This window comes from Trachypithecus francoisi, unplaced genomic scaffold, assembly GCF_009764315.1.
Source record: "Trachypithecus francoisi isolate TF-2019V2 unplaced genomic scaffold, Tfra_2.0 Lachesis_group15, whole genome shotgun sequence".
NCBI classification, from domain to species: Eukaryota; Metazoa; Chordata; class Mammalia; order Primates; family Cercopithecidae; genus Trachypithecus; species Trachypithecus francoisi.
The window spans coordinates 6,993,701-7,014,443 of NW_022681460.1; the positions used below are offsets into that span (position 1 = coordinate 6,993,701).

Genomic DNA, 20,743 nt, shown 5'->3' on the forward strand with positions numbered 1-20,743 from the left:
GAAAACTAAAACTAGTGGGATAGAATAGGATGGCTCCCTAGGCTTATGAAACTGCCTAATAATTTGTTGTTAATATGACTGGAAAAGCATTTCCAACTAAGGTTTGTCAAAGCGTTTTGAAAAAATCAATTGCTGCAGCATAAATACACATCAACAACATTCCACTACTTGTTCTGTCAAGAGAGCTGAATCCTCTAAAAAGAAAATTTGTTACATAAGACACAACTACAAGATGCTCAAATATTCCTTAACTAAATTGACTGCAATCCAATCAAGACTTAATTTTAAAAGGCTCATTAAGAGCATCTAGTGATAAAATGGACTCTCCCTTTTCACTGCAACTCACGTCTCATTTCATTAGACATGGACAATTAACTCATCCTGGAGTTATATCTATGGCTGAGGAATTAAGATGAAGTTTTACAGGTTAAAGTATTACTTTACTAAAAAAAAACAAAGGTTTATTCTCATTGGGTCCATCTTTTTACCTCTCAAAAGGTGTCTCACAAATTTTAATAAATGTATTTTCAAATAAATTAAATTTTTTATTTCAAGTCTTCCCAATCTTTCTTAACAATGAGCAAAAAGCAGTGACTCCACTCTATAAATGTATTGAGATATTATCCAATCAGAAATAAACATTTAATTTTTATTGCACTGTTTTATACTCTTCTATCTTAAAACAAAGCTAAGTCATTTGAGTCCTTAATGAACATGTAACCAGAAATCAAATTTAAAAACAATCTAGTCAATAGTCTAAAATGAATTTTATTTTATAAACACAGAGCAAAAAAATAAAAATAAAAAAATGAAGGGGTGAGAAGAACAAAAGTAGAGGAGGAAGGGCACCAGGAAGCTAGTTTACAATCCTGAAACAAACACACCACATCACAGCTGGCATTTAAACCAGTGCTGCCAGAAGTGCAGCCGACAAGTACAGAAAACAAGCCTGTTCAGAAACTCTTTGAGCATTCTGACAGGATAATTTTATGTCTCTTGATAAAAGAAAGTTTTAAATGAGGTTAAAAATATGTCTTTTTAAAATCTGACTTCTCTGATAACTCATTTTATTATATTTCACCAAAAGATATAATAGATTGAATTTTTTTTAGTGGGTCTCTTACCATAGACAGTTTGAAAAGCACTGAAAGAATGGCAGGTCTTCTTTTCTCTTTAAAAACAAACCAATCTACCACTTTTGAAGTTGAGTTCAAACACCCTGTATCACATGACACCTTAACAAAGAAGAGAACTAAGGCTACTAGGCAATAAACTTTTAGCTAGGGCAGAACACCTGTAAGACAAGCACTGTCATTAAATATGTCAAAGTCTCTTAAGTTTAAGAGATTATATTTGTTTTGAATTCAAAGTAGATTAAGATCAGAGGACTGAAGTTTCAAAGACTTTATCCTAACACAAGTAAGAATTTTCTAAGGCAGAGTTGTCTGAGACTTGATCATTTGTCTTCTGCCTTTAGTCACTTCCCACTTCTGTCCATCTCTTCCACTACTGTCAAGTTACCTTTCCAAAACAATTAATATGTCATATAACTTCTCACCTTTAAAAGAAAAGAGTGTCAGTGCACTGCTTTCAAAATGAAATCAATTTGGATATAAGGTTCAAGGTCCTTTATCCTCAGATTTCAGCCTTATCTCCAATACCAACACTCCATTGTGCCCCGTATCTTCCACTGAGACACACCGAGCATCCACATAGCAACATACCCTGGTTGATTCTATTTCTGATGTCTAGAATACCATTTTACTTATTTGGCTGGTAAACTCCTACTTCAGTCAATCTTCTCTAGCTTCCTTAAAAAACCTTCAACCTTCAAAGAACACATTACTTCTTGACTTCCTGTGGCACGATGTATATATCATCTCCGTTGTATTAGTTCACTGTCAATATATCAGTCTCCCAGGGGTGAAAGTTCCTTGAGGGCAAAAAATCATAGGCATTCAAAAAAATAACTGCTGCCTCAGATTGTGTTAAATTAACTATGGCAGAAGGTCATGAAAACGGACTAACACTCATTTGTAGTACTACTTACTGAAATATCACTGAATTAAGTATCACAAAAATGGTTTAGACTCGGTGACTAAATAAGGTTCCCTCTAGACCACGTTAAATAAGAGTACACATTTCATTGCCACTTCTCTAAAGCAACTCATCTGTTTTCATAGCTAATTCTACTATTCAATTGGATTCATGAAAGTTGGTAAATAGGCAATTTGTAAGATTAACCCTTTAACAAAGAACCTGTAACAGTTCCTACTCCCTAATTCATCTCATCAAATGGTACCAATAAGGAGACTGAAGGAAGAGGGGGATATATACATATACGGTTTGATGGTGAGGCAGTAATATAAAATGCAAGAAAAAACCATTTCTCACAGGGGACACCTTTCTCAACTAAGAATTCCACATGAGAATCAAATTTCAATGCCCAGCCCAAGACATAAATTATATGTAGTTAACTTATCTCCTGTGTAACAATAACAATAATGGCTCTCTTGATGAATCATCCTTAATAAAATGAAATAATTCCTACGTTCTATGGTTCAGATGAGGAACCCCAGCTAAGAAAAGCTTGTAAGCTTATGGAAAATCAAAGCATATTTCCACTTAAAAACATTTAAATAGTAAGTAGTTTATTAAGCCCAGCCAGAAGTTATTACAATTACAATGTGCCTTAAGACATGCTGTAATGGTACCATTTCAAGTAAGCCTAACCATTATTTATAAACTGCTTCAGTCAGAAAATTTTAAAAAAACACTACAAACAATAGTTGGGAAACTGAAGATGGTAACAGTGTTCATAACAGTAATGACTTTTTCACACACACACACACACACACACACACACACACACAGCTAACTTCTTTGAAAGTGCCTTTAACAGATGCTCAATCTATTGCAAAACAGAGCAAAGTTTTGTGAAGCTGTGGGGAAACTGCTACTCTCATACACTGCTGATAGTAATGCAAACCACCACCCCAAGACAGTGGAATTTAGCACTAACTAACAAAATCACACACCACAATCCTACTTCTACAATTCTATCCCAAACATAAACTAGCAACTTCAAGAAACACTTGTCAACACAGCACTATTCCTATTTGTAACGGCAAAAAAAGGAATAAAGGCTGTTCTTTATATACTCCCATTAAATGATCACAATATACTGTTAAGTGAAACAAATAATAAAGGTATGAAAAAGTGCTGAGAGTATAATAATCTATGAAAGGAGAAATTACACACACACACACACACACACACAGAAAAAACTGTTACATAACTGCTTATGTTAAGAAAGAAAGAAAGAAAGAAAGAAAGAAAGAAAGAAAGAAAAAGAAATGGAAGGATAAACCAAAAACTAAAAGTAAAAAATCTACCCAAACAGAAAGGGAGGACTAGGTAAACAAATGGGCCAGAGATAAAAGTCATACTTTATAAAAATTCTCCGCTTTGTATATTTTGCTTTGGAGCCATGTAAATATTTTAAAGTAGAAAACAGGAAAATATTTTATGCAATTTCCACAACTAGAAAACCAAGTGCAACAAATGAACCTAACCATGGATCTGTATACTAGCATAACTGTTACATATAAAAATTATTCCAAGTACTTTAAAAGATGGTAACTTGTATCTAGTGGATATACCCTCAAAATAGTAAGAGCTCAGTGTAAAACTGTTGTCACCAACTATATAATTGGTAGTAGTGTTTATAGTTATACTGAGACTGTTTTGTATTCCTTTTTTGAAATAAAGCAAATGAACCATTATTTTGTCATTAGGAACCAGAATTTTCACTAAGAAGATACAGATAGAAGATTAAATAAAAACACTATCGTCCTAAATTTAATGAGAATGAATTTGTGAAAATATTCGTGTGTATTTCACAGCTCTGAAAAGCCTACAATAATGAGCATCACTAGAGCCCAGATTATAATCTCTGCACTATTTCTGTTTTTGTTTTGTTTTGTTTTCAGTCAGTGTTTATTGTTAACAAAGCTTCCCTAAAAAATTGGCTGATGCCAAGTCTGAGGAAGAATTCTTACAAGAAGAGTGCAGAGTATCGTATCATACTACACTAGAAAGCACAGTTACTATTCCCATCTACTAGGTTTATATTGAAAAGATTTAGAAGTCAATGCAAAGAAGTCCCTCCAATGGCCAAACAACTTGAGCGCCAGTGAAAAACAGTAACTTCAATGAACTGAAACATATACAACTGTTAAAATGCATTCGCAGTGATACCCAAAGTGGGGGAAGAAAAACAATTATTCTTTCGGTCTGTAGGACTCCTGGGAACCAATTCACTATTTAAAAACTAGCAAATAATTAAACATTTATTCTACTTTTCTGATAAAAACTGTATCTAGCTAATATGAATGAAGAAATAGAATAAGGCTATTCTGCAACTCCCACTGAAAAAAAAAAAGGACCTAGAAAACAATCAACAATGATCGTTAAAATCACAGAGAGGAAATGAGGCTTTATGTACTACTGTCACAACACTAGCTATGAAACACTCCTTCAAAAAAGAACAGAAATGAGGAAGAGAAGGCGAGAGAGCTGAATCTAATTAAACCTTTGTCACTACCAATTTACAAGAAATATAGGGAACAGAGATAAATGTTAAACACCACCATGAAACTGCCACCAGCAAAATCCACGGGAATTCAAGACAAATCACCCAGTGAGGCCAAGAGGAAGAAATGGCCGTTTGGAAGGTGGCTTAAGAGATCTATCAGTTACAATGTAGATGACCCTCATTTGTATGCTCATTAAAACAAATCATTTTAAAAGCATATTTATGAGACACCAGGGAAGCTATTAACACTGACTACATATTTGATGATAAAAAATTTTCTAGAGATTAAAACACAAACACATTATCATTAGAGTTCTTCTATTTCAGAGATAGCTAACAAAACATTTACAGTTGAAATTATACATCTGAATTTGCTTCCAAAATAATCTGTGAGGCAAAAGGTGGAGAAAGGCAATGGGGAATGAGAGAGTTCCCTCTTCAAAAGAGAGAGGCAATGCTGACCCTGGGTGATGGGTAAATGAAAGTTCACTACTCTACTTGTCTTTCCATTGCTTAAAATTGTGCATAATGAAAAGTTAAAAAACAAAAACAAAAAACCATACCCACGCTAGAGCTTGTCAGAGAGCTAAGTATTCAACAAGATCGATAAACCAGGCTGTTTGGAACTCTACTTCTCTACTTGTGCTTGATGTTATGCTACCAACTGCCAAAGCCACTCTGGTGTATCAATCACAAGACTGAATTAATTTATCTCTTTCAAAGTGTTGACACAGCAGTAACATATTTCATAAAAAAAACTTGTAAGTTTCCCCACCCAAAAATTCAAGGAAATTTATTTTTGCATATCACTATGAAGGCTGCCCTAAAATGTCCTTTAAGTGCACGTTCCTATTACCTAGCACAAAGTTTTAGGCATAAAGCTCTACTATTTGGTGAACTGACACAGGACAGGATATAGAGTTGCAGGAAAAAATGCTGATTATAAAGCAGCAAATATAATATGATCCACTTAATATACCACATGTGTACATATGTATAACTGCATGAAGAACAATCTACAAGACATACCAAACTATAAACAAGTGTAGTGTCTAAACTAATGGAATGTCAGGAGCCTTTATTTTTCTTGAGACCCTCTGGGACTTTCTCACTTTTCTTTTTTTTTTTTTTTTTTTTTTTTGAGATGGAGTTTCGCTCTCCTTGCCTAGGCTGGAGTGCAATGGCGTAATCTTGGCTCACCCCAACCTCTGCCCCCTGGGTTCAAGTGATTCTCCTGCCTCGGCCTCCAGAGTAGGTGGGATTACAGGCATGCGCCAGCACGCCTGGCTAATTTTGTATTTTTAGTAGAGACGGGGTTTCTACATGTTGGTCAGGTTGGTCTTGAACTCCCGACCTCAGGTGATCTGTCTGCCTTGGCCTCCCAAAGTGCTGGGATTACAGGTATGAGCGACCGTGCCCGGCCTAATTTGTCACTTTTCTAAAAATATAACATATTGACCAATTAAAATATATTTTAAGCACAACAAATAGGGCTAAGAAATCTCTGCTATTAAGAGATACTTAACAATTTGTAATGTATATGAAAAGTATCATGTAAAAAAAGTTATTAAATGCTCTACCTAAATAAGTTCTGTAAAACAAAATTCAAAAATTCCACCTATGTCTGCAACTATACAATATGACTCTAATAACATTTCGTAAGTCATGTTCCACAAAACACTGTAGTTCTTCAAGAAGTTATAGAGACATCTTTAAAAAGAGAGACTATGGCCAAAGTATTTGGGAAACAGGTATTAAGTTAAAAACTATTACCAATTGATTTCAAAGCCCACATTCTGATAAGAATGATTTACACAACTGAATTTGAATATCCAGTGAGAGACAGAAGTTTCTATTTTGTGTACTCTTTAGGTAGAAATGAGGAACCGGGTGGCTTACTTCACTTCTTTAAGGCTCCATTTCTGTTAGAAGAGTGTGACTCTTTTCCAAGGTTGTCCCATGGTCTGAACATGATGCGGCACAGATAGTAAAAGTGGCTGATACCATCCAGCCCAAGCTTGTCCAACCCCCAGTCCATGGGCCACATGCGGCCCAGGAAGGCTTTGAATGTGGCCCCACACAAATTCGTAAACTTTCTTAAAACATTATGATTTGTTTTGTTTTTTGTTTCTTTGTTTTTTTCCAGCTCATCAGCTATTGTTAGTGTATTTTATGTGTGGCCCATGACAATTTGTCATCTTCCAATGTGGTCCAGAGAAGCTAGAAGATTGGACACCCCTGCTCTAGCCACTGCATCAGCAGCCCTAGAATGGCTAGAAGAAGAGTGCATATCCCTTCATTTTGAGCAAAGAATTTGAACTGGAATTGCTGAGTCTGCACATTTCCAGATGATGCAACATCTGACTGACGTGGCTTTTGATAAACTGCATACATTTCACCGATCAACACATTGGGAGAGAAGGGAGGAGAGAAAAAGGAGGTAAGAAGCAGGAACCCACAAGCATTGCTAGTTAGTCTCCTCTTGTTTATGAGAAGGGAGAGCTCAGAAGAGCTGACAAATTGCAGACTGGTAAGACAAATCCATAAATGGCATACCCTACAATGACAATGCATATGTATTCCCTAAGGGTGAACTTCAATGTACTACTTGTCACTCCACAACAATTTGCCAAGTACCTAATTATGTGCAAAACACTGTTCTGTTTTAATGGCTTACATATTTTCATTTGCTACAATAGAACCAGCTGACTCCCACCTGTTTCTAAAGGCGGACCACGCCTCCCAGCATGAATACATTTCTTTCATAGCCCTGGATACGGCCTCTGCAACCTCAAGTGAAACACCATAATTACTTTCTTTTCCTAAAATTACTCCTCTAGTCTGCCATACCACCCTGAATGCACCCAGTCTCATCTAAAATTACTCCTCTAGCATTTGTAATCTGCTCAAGTATATAGATTTCCATTAAGAACATAGGATTAAAACCTCTAGGAAGAATTCCTGAAACATCAAAGGAATGATAGTATGATATTGTGATTTTTGATAAAATAAATGTATTTGGTCTTTGTTTCCTGGCACAAATTTCCTAAAACCCTTGAATCTCCCAAGTAATACAGGCATACCTCCTTTTATCGTACTTCACATACACTGCAGTTTTACAAATTGAGGGCTTATGGCAACTCTGCATCAAACAAATCTTGTGGCACCATTTTTCCAACAGCATGTGCTCAATTCGTGTCTCCAAGCAGCATTTTGGTAATTCTCACAATATTTCAAACTTTTACATTACTATTATTATTATGTCCAGCATGGTGACCCGTAGACAGTCATCTTTGAAATTACTACTGTAATTGTTCTGGGGTACACCAACCATGCCCATATAAGACAGTGAACTTAAGTGATAAGTAGTGTGTATGTCTGGACTACTGCTGGAAGAAGATGACATCTAAAACTTTCATAGCTAGCGAGAAGTCAATGCCTGGCTTCAAACCTTCCAAAGACAGCCTGATTCTCTTGTTAGGGACTAATGCAACTGGTGACTTTATGTTGAAGCCAATGCTGATTTACCATTCCAAAAATATTACGGCACTTAAAAATTATGCTAAACGGGACAGGTGCAGTGGCTCACACCTATAATCCCAGCATTTTGGAAGGCCAAGGTGGGCAGATCACTTGAGGCCAGGAGTTCTAGACTAGCCTGGCCAACACGGTGAAACCTCATCTCTACTAAAAATACAAAAAAATTAGCTGGGCGTGGTAATGCATGCTTGTAACTCCACCTACTCAGCAGGCTGAGGCACAATCACTTGAATCCAGAAGGCCGAGGTTGCAGTGACCTGAGATCGCACCACTGCACACCAGTCTGGGTGGTACAGCGAGACTCTGTTTTTGGGGGGGGAAAAAAAAGCTAATGTACCCTGCCTGTGCTCCATAATCGGAACAACAAAGCCTGGATGTCAGCAGAGAAAGGTTTACTGAATATTTTAAGCCTACTGTTGAGACATATTGCTCAGAAAAAGAGATTCCTTTCCAAATATCACTGCTCATTGTCAATGCACCTGGTAACCCAAAATCTCCGGTAGAGACGTACAAAGAGATGGATGTTGTTTCATGCCTGCTAACACAGCATTCATTCTGTAGCCCATGGATCAGGGGTAATTTAGAATTTCAAGCCTTATTATTTAAAAACTGTCTTTCATAGGCCTACAGCTGCCACAGATAGTGATTCCTCTGATAAATCTGGGCAAAGTATACTGAAAACCTTCTGGATTACCATTCTCAATGCCACTGAGAACATTCATGATTCATGGAGAGAGGCCAAAATATCAACATTTAGCAGGAGTCTGGAAAAAGTTGACTCCAACCCTCAAAGAAGACTCTGAGGGGTTCAGGAGTATGATGGGGGAAGAAACTGCAGATGTGGTGGAAAGAGCAAGAGAACTAGAATTGGAAGTGGAGCCTGAAGATGTGACTGAATTGCTGCAATGGCATGATCAAACTTAATCAGGAGTTGCTTCTTATGGATGAGCAGAGGAAGTGATTTCTTGAGATGAAATGTATTTATGGTGAAGATACTGTGAACACTGTTGAAGACAATAAAAAAATTTAGAATATTACATAAACTTAGTTTATAAAGCAACAGCAAAAGTTCTGTGGGTAAAATGCTATCAAAGAGCACTGCATGCTACAGAGACATCTTTTGGGAAAGGACGAGTAAATCCATGAGGCAAACTTCGTTGTTCTTATTTTAAGCAATTGTCACACTCACCCCAACCACTGGGAACCACCACCCTGATCAGACAGCAGCCATCAGCATTCAGGTAAGGCCTTCCACCAGCAAAAGATTAACACTCTCTGAAGGCTCAGACGATCATTAGCATTTTTTAGCAACAAAGTATTTTTAAACTAAGGTGTATGTATATTTTTTAGACATAATGCTGTTACACACTTAATAGACTATAGTAAGGTATAAACATAACTTGTATATGCACTAGGAAACTAAAAAAATGTGTGACTAGCTTTATTGCAATATTCCCTTATTGTGGTGGTCTGGAACCTGTGTCTTTTTGTATAATGAGGTAACAAATGGGTGGGGGTCCTGGATAGTCTCAAGATCAAAACTGATTGCCAGAGAAACCCCAACCAAGTAAAATAGAGGGCTGAGACTTTCAGCCTCATTTCCCAACCTCTAAGGAATGGAGAAAGGCTGAATGTTGAGTCGATCACCAATGGCCAATGATGAACATCAGTCATGCCTACATAATGAAACCTTCATAAAAAAAAAAACAGAAGGACAGGGTTTGGAGAGATTCCAAATAGCTGAACACATGGAAGAACCTGGAGGGTGGCACACTGGAGAAGGGATGGAAGCTCTGAGCCCCCTTCCACATGTCTTGCCCTATTCATCTTTTCCATCCGCTGTTCATCGGTATCCTTTGTAATATCCTTTATAATAAGTAAAGTGTTTCCCTGAGTTCGGTGAACTACTCTAGCAAATTAATTGAACCTGAGGAGGGACTTGCAAAAAAACACATTTACAGCTGGTCAGTCAAAAGCACAAGTCATCACTGGGGCTTGCAACTGGCATCTGAAGTGGAGACAGTCTTATGGGACTAAGCCCTCAACCCGTGGTATGTGACATCATTCCCAGTTTTGAATTGAATTAGAGGACATCCAGATGGTGTTTCCTGGAGATTTGTTTGGTTTGTGGGGAGAAACCCTCACAGCATCTGGTGTCAGAAGTATACTGAGTGGTGTGTATGAAATGGTAGTCAAAGTTTATAATACTCAATATTCAAGTTGTTCTAATATGTCTGAAGTTATCACTCTTAGAAATGGTTTATAATTAGAAAATAATGTACAACAGCATAGAACTCAGACTTCAGTTTCTTTGTTTTTTTCTCCCAAGACAGAGTCTCGTTCTGTAGCCCAAGCTGGAGTGCACTGGCACATAATCATAGCTCACTGTTGATTCAACTCCTAGGCTCAAGCATCCTCCCACCTCAGCCTACCTAGCAGCTGGGACCACAGGTGCACACCACCACACCTGGCTAATTTCTTTTTAAGTTTTATTGTAGAGATGAGGGTCTCACAATGCTGCCCAGGTTGGTCTTCAACTCCTGGGATCCTCCTGCCTCAGCCTCCCAAAGTGCTGAGATTACAGGTGTGAGCCACTGCACCCAGCCTAGTTTCAAATTTGACTGCCACATTTTGGCGTGTGACCTTTGGCAAATTACTCAACTTCCCCGAAGCTTTGGTCTCTTCATTTACAAAATAGGAATAATAAAACTTAGCCAAAACAGACAAGAAGTTCGTAATAGTTTTCAAGCCCTGGTTCTGTGATCTTAACCAGTACCATTCCACTGGGTATTTATGCACTAAATCAATGCTGTTGAGCCCATCGATAATGCTGAAATAACAATCCAAGAAAATGAAAATTAAAGTGGCATATTAACTTATTTGCTTAAAACCAGCAGCTTAGAGTAATATAGTACTATCTTCCCCAAAGCATTAGAAGTACACAGCATTTACAATTCTCTTTATTTAACAAACCTTTTCGGGGAACATGAGGGAAGGTGCACCTAAGCCTTTCATTTATTACCTGAACTAGTCACTCCTTTCACAGATATTTTTTCAAGGCCTGCACTCTGTGCCAGGTACTCACCAAACACCAAGGAAATTAATACTCCATAAAACAGCCATGGTAGGCTCTCACTGAGTTTACCAGTGTAGGGAAGGATTCAGACCAGCACGCAACATTCCCATCATAACATTTTTTGTTAAAAGTAAAACAGGCAATCAGTAAATTAAGATTTTTTAGCTTTCTAAGTGTGTATAGATATACATATATCTATACACACGTTATATATACACATACATATATATATACACACACATCTATATATATGGAAAACTGTAGAAAAGTTTAAAGCAAACGGCTTTTTCTCTTGAACTCCTGAAATACATCTCAATGAGCTATCTTTATTACTTACATCAATACTTCTTTTTGTTTCCATCTCTTTTCATGTTCTTTACCAAATGGCCAAGCATTCCATTCTGATTTTACTTTTATTATAAACACTTATAAGAATGCAACAGTATAATCACACAACTACAAGCTCTAATGCTCACTGTCTGTAAGGGCTTGAAAGAATGAGCAAGGTGAGTGGAGGGCCATTACCACAGAATTCACAGAAACTCAGAAGAGGGGGAAAAGGGGTTTCGTTAACTGGCTGACAGAATAGCTTAACTGATGAATATATACTAACCTTTTTGTACAGATTTATATATCTGTCAGCTGTCAAGACTTCATTCACTGTCCATAGGCAATTAAACTAGTATTACTTAACGCCCACATAATCCTAAGTTGAAACATGAGAACCAAAACTTTATGGCAACATTCATTTGAAAAGATTATCACTCAACTGATTCGAAATACGCACAAATTTTTTTAAGATCCTAATAAAAAAATTTAATACATCTAAAACTGCTCAAGAACTCATAGACTCCCATGAAAATATCTTTCAACACAGCTGACAAAGAATACATTATAATATTTTTAAATAATCAATATTATGAGAACTTTTTGCCCAAATTTCTTGGCTACTAAATCACTGATGAGGAGCAAAAATGAATGAGACCCAGTCAGCTTATGTGAGGGCTTAAAAGACATGAGGCGGAAGGCTCAGAAAACAAGTTTATCAGATACCCTATGGGTCTGGTGTTCATTCCGTAAGTTCCACAAGGCGATTCAGTGGACATGGTCGAACACAGCTAACCACGTACTCTTCCTAGATAGCCCTTTCAAGTCAATGGAAATAAAGGAAGAAAGGAAGGAAGAAAGAAAAAGAGAGACAGAAAGACAGACAGACCAAACCTTCCTAAAACACTTTTAATCTTTGGCCATCAAAATCTACTTTTTTTAAATCCGCCAATTTTTACAAGAATAGAAATTCAAAACTATCCTACCTCGCAGTATTGCTGGATAAAACAAACTAGGTTAATAAAATCTTCCTAATAATAATATTTAGATAGTTGGGTCTTTACTAGTTAAACCAGCAAAAGAAGAAATGGCAGGAGAAAAAAACCCACAGAAATAGAAACAAAATACTTTAAAATGTAAAATCAACACAAAATGTGGATGAAACCCACAATGTATCTCACATGGCTAGTGACTGCCTTCCTTTCAATAGAGTTCTGTCTTCTAACTCTCCCAGTGATGTGACATACATACAAAGTTATCTGACCATTCTTACTTAAATCTCATCAAAAGAAATATTTCAGATTTTTCAAACTTTTAGTTATATACTTTTACACACATTACAGTCTAATTTCCAAAATGGCAGCTTGCCAAAAGTAAATAACAAAGGAAGGTAACATGACGAACTGATATTTTAATTTGCTAAGTAAAAAAATGATAATGAACAAGGGAAAATTGCGAGGTGTGGTGGCTCATGCCTATAATCCCAGGTCTTTGGGAGGCTGAGGTGGGTGGATCACAACGTCATGAGTTCGAGACCAGACTGACCAACATGGTGAAACTCCATCTCTACTAAAAATATAAAAATTAGCTGGGCATGGTGGCATGTGCCTGTAATCCCAGCTACTCAGGAGGCTGAGGCAGGAGTGCACTCCAGCCTGGGCGAAAGAGCGAGACTCCGTCTCAAAAATAACAAACAAACAAAAAAGAAAAACAAGGGAAAATCATGACAACACCTTTAAAAAGTTTTAAAAGTTACTGACATGGAACATAGTGGGTTTGTTTGTTCGTTTTTGAGACGGAGTTTTACTCCTATCGCCCAGGCTGGAGTGCAGTGGCACGATCTGCAACCTCTGCCTCCTGGGTTCAAGCGATTCTCCTGCCTCAGCCTCCTGAGTAGCTGAGATTACAGGCACCCACCACTACATCCAACTAATTTTTGTATTTTTTTAGTAAAGACAGTTTCACCATGTTGGCTAGGCTGGTCTCAAACTCCTGACCTCAGATGATCCGCCTGCCCCGGCCTCCCAAAGTGCTGGGATTACAGGCATGAGCCACCATGCCCGGCCTGGAATATAGTGTTTTAAGCACAAAAAAATCTGGAAATCTTATTATTGAGATGTAAAAGTATAATAAGTTACTCACATAAAGACTCAGGCCATTTTCAAGGACTTACCTTTTTTTTATCCCTCATTGAGCCTTTGCCTCGAACCATGATTTTACATCCGGTTTCTGCTTCAAGTTGTTTGGCTGTAAGTCCTCTAGGTCCAAGGATTCTCCCAACAAAATTAAACTGAAAAAACAAAAAGGGTCACATTATATTATTCACTTGCTGGAACTTACAGCTCTTAAAATATAAAGTATATCTACATTTACTTACTCAAGTTAAATGTCTTTTTAATACTAAGTTGAAATAAAATCTACAGCCCTTATGAATTTCTTGCTAAGTCTCAGATTTAATTACAATAGCTCATCGTTTAGCATTACATTTTCACAAGTATTAACACAAACTATGAACTGGGAACAGTATACAGCTAGAACAGGTACAACTGTCCATCAACATATAACCTAAAACAGACAGTATTAAAGAGTTTGACAAAATACTAGATGCCAGCCAAGAATGCAAGTCCCTTCCACAAAATGTCCAACTTCTCTTTGTAATGACAGTGTTGAAGAAATTGTTAGGGACTGCCCTTTCTACCAAAATCCTTGGGGGAAAGTCCTCTTTGATTTACCTAAAAAAAATTATACTTTCTCCAAAGCAACTGTTCAGAAATATGTTACCGAAAATTATGGGTTGGCTATGCTAAATGTGTCTTAAGAGTACATATTCCTTTCTACCTTTAACTGATAAGAAACCTAAACTCTGAATAGCACTAAATAGGACAGTGATATCAATAATTGTATAAATAAAAAATTGTACAATAAAAAAATAAAAAATTACCATCCCTCAACAGAAATTCCTAGTATTCATATATACAAGTTATTTATTTAAGGCCAATAGGAAAAATGAGCTAAATCGTGAAAAATAAATTTTCCTCATTTGCATGTCATCTGCATAAAAGACCAAAATATAAGAGTTTGCTATCAGCTCCACAAAATTCCACCGGTGGTTTTCATTTATTTATTCAATCAAATAGGTACTGATTCTTATGTATATGGTCTCCTATTTTTTTCTGGCATTTATCCAACTGTTAGTATATCATTACATAAAAGTAACATGCTAGAAAATCCACTGCCATCAGGGCTTTAGAAGCTGGGTACTTCTGGTATCTTCTGTACTCCACTGGCTCTTATTTTGCATTGCCAATACCTTAGAAACGTGATTCTCAAATGAAAGGTGGTAGGTAGTATGCTTATATCATTCGAAGAAAGTCTCCGAGGGGATTTTCATACATCTTCTTTCACCCTATGTTGAGATTCACAGATTGATCTATAAGCAGTTAATTTAGCTCTTCAAGATCCTAGATTCTGAAATCTGCTAATAGCTCTTTATATTCAAATAAAGTCCCTTATCTTTGCCCAGTGCTTCAGTATATAATAATTTTACCTCTTTACCCAACCTAAACACCCACTATGATCCATTTTAACAAAGGACTTCCAATTTAGAAACTCATCAACTTAACCTCCCCATGTCTTCAATTTAAATAAACTCAAGTAGTATATACTACAGTAATGTGCTTAAACTCTGAAAGCACACAGATTCTAGCTGGTATCCAAGCTCAAATACGAAAATAGTAATTAGGAATCTGAAAACTGACCTGGCGCAGCGGCTCACGCCTGTAATCCCAACATTTTGGGAGGCCGAGGCGGGTGGATCACTTTAGGTCAGGCGTTCAAGACCAGCCTGGCCAACATGGTGAAACCCCATCTCCACTAAAAATACAAAAATTAGCCGCGTTTGGTGGTGCATGCCTGTAATTCCAGCTACTTGGGTGGCCGAGGCATGAGAATCGCTTGAACCCAGGAGGTGGAGGTTGCCACGAGCTGAAATCATGCCACTGCACTCCAGCCTAGGTGACAAAGCGGGACTGTCTCCAAAAAAGAAAAAAAGGCGGGGGAGGAATCTGAAAATCACATCAAATAAGCCTCAATTACAGAATGGGGACAATATTATCTGATAGAGCTACAGTGATGGCATGTACAGATATGTGTGTGTATAGCAACACAATACATACACAAGGTCCATTAAAAAGTGTGCCACATGGTTGACAAGAGCCTACCAAGTCTAATGCAAATCCTTTTCTTAAAACCTCACGCTTTTACTCTTAATTAAGCTTGGAATGTCATTTCTAGAAGGAGGTGTGATCAATAGCAAATTTTGCCCTATAGAACTCCAGAGACTTGATGCTCAGAGACTTGAGTTTTGCAGAAAACAAGAATGAAAAGGTGGAACTAATACATAGAACAAGCGACCATCACTGCCCATAGAACACCAAAAGCCAGGCTTCTGACTTTAGTTTTTTCTCTAGAAAAATTGAAATAACCCATGAAAAGAATTCTGTGTTCCATTATATGGCTTCCATCTCAAAGACTAGCACTTTAGGTGGTCACCCCAAATTAAGGTTGGCAGTGGACAGCTCTGTTCCTGAACACAAGCTCCTAATTCAAATTTTCATTGCTTCACACTTAAACAACGTTCACCAAAGGTTCATGAAGGGCTCTATCATGAGAGAGACAGGACAAGATAAAGAAGCAGGACAAGAGACTGATCCTGGAGAAAAAAAAGACTACAGGGCAAAGATGATTTAAAAAAAAAAAAAAATTTTTTTTTAGTATGTAGTGTTAAATTATTTTCTAAAATGGTTGTACATAATTTTATCCCTCCATATAGTATAAAAATTTCTTTTGATCCACTTCCTTTCCAATATTTATCATCAGTGTTTTTATACGTTAACCATTCTAGTGTATGTATTAAATGTTTCAATTAGCATTCCTCTGACTACTAATGAAGCTAAGCATTTTTTCATATTTGTTGGTCATTTGGATAAGCATTTTTCTGAAGGACATTTGAAGTTTCCTGTATTTTTCTATTGTGTTATCTTTATTGATTTCTACTTTGGGGTTACACAGCTGGCAGGTATTTTTCCCATCTGTGGCTTGTCTTCTCCCTCTTTAATGGTGTCTTATGATGACTGAAAGTTTTTAATTTTAATGTAGTTCAAATTTTCAACCTTATCTTCATGGTTAGTGTTTTGTGTCCTGTTTAAAAGAAGTTTCTCCCCACCCCTACGGTCACCAAGATACCCTCTGGTGTTATCTTCTAGAAGCTTTATTGTTAAGTCTTTCGAATTTACATCTACAGTGTACCAGGAATTGATGGCTGTGCATGAGATAATTTTCTTTTTTTTCTCTCACATGAATATCCAAATGTTATTAAATATCTGAATGTTACTGAATACAAATGTTATTGAAAAGACTACCCGTTTCCAATTGCTCCACGGTGTCATTGCTGTCATAAATATTGATCTACACAATCGTCCCTTGGTATCCGTGGTGGGGGGGATTGGTTACAGGTCCCCATACAAATACCAAAATCCACAGATGCTCAACTCCCTTATATAAAACGGTGTCATCTCAAGCCTGTAATCCCAGCACTTTGGGAGGCCGAGACGGGCGGATCACGAGGTCAGGAGATCGAGACCATCCTGGCGAACACTGTGAAACCCCGTCTCTACTAAAAAATACAAAAAAACTAGCCGGGCGAGGTGGCGGGCGCCTGTAGTCCCAGCTACTCGGGAGGCTGAGGCAGGAGAATGGCGTGAACCCGGGAGGCGGAGCTTGCAGTGAGCTGAGATCCGGCCACTGCACTCCAGCCCCGGCGACAGAGTGAGACTCCGTCTCAAAAAAAAAAAAAAAACAAAAAAAAACAAAAAAAAAACGGTGTCATATTTGCACATAACCTATGCACAACCTCCAATATAATTTATATCATCTTCAGATTACTCAAAATACCTAATACAATTACATAGTAAATACTATGTAAATCACTGTTATGCTGCATTGCTTAGGAAATGACAAGAAAAAAATTGTACATTTCAGTACAAATGCAACCAGTTGAAATATTTCCCCTAAATATTTTGATCCTACGTTGGTTAACCTGAGGATACAAAGAGCTGACAGTACTTAGGTCTGTTTTGGAGCTCTCTAGTTTATTCAACTTATTTATCTTTGCTTTAATATCACACTGTATTAATTATGGTAAATTATATGGTACACCAAGTTCTTCCCTCTTGCTGTTCCTCAAGAGTGTCTTAGCTATTCCTGGCCCTTTACATTTTCACATATTTTAGAACAAGTTGGTCAATTTCTAAAATAATACTTGCAAGAATTTTCACTGAGATCATATTATATTATAGACTCTTCAAAACCATAAACATTGTACAATTTCTCCATTTGGTTAGGTTATCTCTCATCTCTCTCAAAAACGTCAAGTTTATTTTTGTTTAGGCTGAAGTGCAAGTGGCACAATCATAGCTCACTGTAGCCTTGAATTCTTGGCCTCAAGCAATCCTCCCACCTCAGCCTCACCATGCCTAGCTTTTTTTTTTTTTTTTTTTTTTTAACTTTTTCGTAGACTTCGGGTCTCGCTATGTTGCCCAGGCTGATCTCAACCCCCTGGACTCAAGCCATCCTCACCCCAGCCCCACCCCAGTGCCTAACCCTTCCAAAGAGGTAGGATTACAGGCTGGAGACACCATGTCCAGTCTCCAAAATGTAGAGTTTTTTTATTGTGCCTTTACTTGTTTTTACTTTTGTTGTTGTTAGATTCATTCCTAGAAATTCACAGGGCTTTTTCTGTTATTGTATGTCATAATTTTAAGTTTTCATTTTCTGTTTCTGGTATATGAACATATAATTGGTTTTTGTTTTCTATCAACCTTATAACCAGCATTTCTTCATTACTGACTCTGACGAATTTTTTGTAGATTCTTTTGGATGCTAAACAATTACATCACAAATAATGACAGTTATCTATTTCTTTTCCTTTCCTATCATATATTTTTATTTCTTTTTCTTGCTATCCTTACAGTACTGGTCAGCATACCTTGAGTTCAAAGCCAAATAAAAGTGTATCGCCCTCCACCTGTTCTAAATTTCAAGACTAAAGGTTTCAACAGTTCACCATAAAGTTTAAAGTAATCTTAAACTTTTTGAAGATATACTTTATCACATTAAAATTCCCTTCCACTTCTTAGTTTGCTAAGAGTTCTCAACTACAAGTGGATATCTAAATTTATCATTTTTCACTATCTATTAAAACAACAATATTTCTCCTTAATTCTGTTATTGCAGTGGATTTCAACTAATTGTCAAATGTTAAACCAATGTAAAGCAAACTCGAGCAAATTGTTTCCTGGCATTTTGGTGATTTTTTTTTTTTTTAAAGAAATGTCCATTCATAAATAGAACTGGCCTGTAATTTCTCTTTCTCGTGTCTCAGGTTTTGGTATCAAAGTTATTCTGGTCACAAAACACGTTGGAATGTATTCCTTCTTTTTCTACTCTCCAGATAAGCTTGTATACGGCTATTATTTCTTCCTCAAATAATGAATAAAATTCACTGGTGAAGCTACTTGAGCCTAGAGATTTCTCTATAGAAGGTTTTAAATTATGGATTCAGATTTTCTACTCCTTCGTATGTCAATTTTTAAGTTGTGTCCATTTTGTCTAAATTTTCAAATTTGTTGATTTAAAGTAGATACCTAATTTAATTATTTTTAATACCTATTAAGATCGGAAATGATGCCCCATTTTTTTATTCTTGACTGGTTACCTCTATCTTCCTTTTTTCTTGATCAGTCTTCAAAAGTGTTTTAAAAGAACCTGCTTTTGTTGACTGAGGTAGACTGATTTCAAAAATGGCCACAATTCTCTGCCCCTCATTGTGTCCATGCCATCTGCAAAGGGAATCTGCACCTCCTCCCACCTCCTGAATCTAGGCTAGCATTGTGACTTGCTTTAGCCAATACAATGTAGTGGTAAGAATGATATGCCTCAGTGTCAGTCTTAAGTGGTTCTACTCTCTTATAGCCCCCTTCCCCCATGTAAACAAGCCTGGACTAAAACTTGTTGGGGAATGAAAGACAGTGACCCAGTCATCATCAATATCTGTACCAGGCAACTCTCAGAAGAGAACCACCTGGCTGACCTTACAGCTGACTGAAAAAAGGACTCAGGAGCTCAACAAGTAGTGTAAGTTTCTGGAGTAATTTATTATAATAAAGAGACAGCTAGCTGAAATACTGAATAATTTCATTCTGTGTTTATCTTTAATTGATTTCTACTCTTCATTAATTACTTCCTTCTACTTCCTTCGTTTAATCTGCTGTTCTTTTTCCAAATTTTTGAAATGAATATTTTGCTTATTGTATCCTTCTTTTCTAACATAAACATCTAAAGCTTTACATATACCTCTAAGGTGGTTTTAGTTGTATCCCACAAATTCAGATAGGGAGCAGTTTCATTTTCATTCAAAGTCAAGGTAATCTGGCATCTACTAAATATTTAAATATATTATTCTCATTTCAACATATAATAATTTCCTAGTTATATTTTTTGACTTCTAGCTTTCTACAGTGTAATCAGCAAACATATTACATGTAATAGCCATCCTTAATATTTGTTCAAACTTGCTTTTCAGCATAGTACATGGTCAATTTTTGTAAATATTCCATAGGTGCTTAAAAAGAATGCGAAGTCTGGTGTGATTAAATTTTATCTGTTTCGCCTTTTACTTCTAATTTTGCTGTATATGTGTAAAGGCTATTACAACCAACCCTTAAACAAGAGGTCTGAACTATGTGGGTCTACTTACACACAGATTTTTTTTCCATAAATATTACATCATGTATGACACCCCTCCCACCTCCACCACTTCTTCTGCCTCTGCCACCCTTGAGACAGTAAGACAGTAAGACCACACCTCCTCTTCCTCAGCCTACTCAATGTAAAGACCACCAGGATCAAAACCTTCATGGTGATCTACTTCCGCTTAATGAATAACAAATATATTTTTTCTTCCTTATGATTTCTTAAAAACATTTTCTTCTCTATGGCTTATTTTACTGTAAGAATACAGTGTTAACATATGTAACGTACAAAATGTGTTGATCAACTGTTTATGTTATCAGTAAGGCTTCCAGTAGATAGCAGACTATCAGTAGTTAAGTCTGGAGGTAGTTAAAAGTTATACGTGGAATTTT

General features: G+C 36.8%; 1 protein-coding gene across 8 annotated transcripts in view; it reads right to left on the reverse strand.

The window, feature by feature from the left end:
• QKI (QKI, KH domain containing RNA binding) overlaps nt 1–20,743 on the reverse strand; it is a 166,301-nt gene that overhangs the window by 88,689 nt on the left and 56,869 nt on the right. For all 8 annotated transcript variants that reach the window (XR_004442712.1, XM_033234266.1, XM_033234267.1 and 5 more), the window contains exon 3: nt 13,714–13,830. Coding sequence is in view for 7 of the 8 variants with exons in the window: in XM_033234266.1 (XP_033090157.1) it covers nt 13,714–13,830 (117 nt within the window). In the remaining variant the exon portion in view is untranslated. The remainder of the gene's footprint in view (nt 1–13,713; nt 13,831–20,743) is intronic.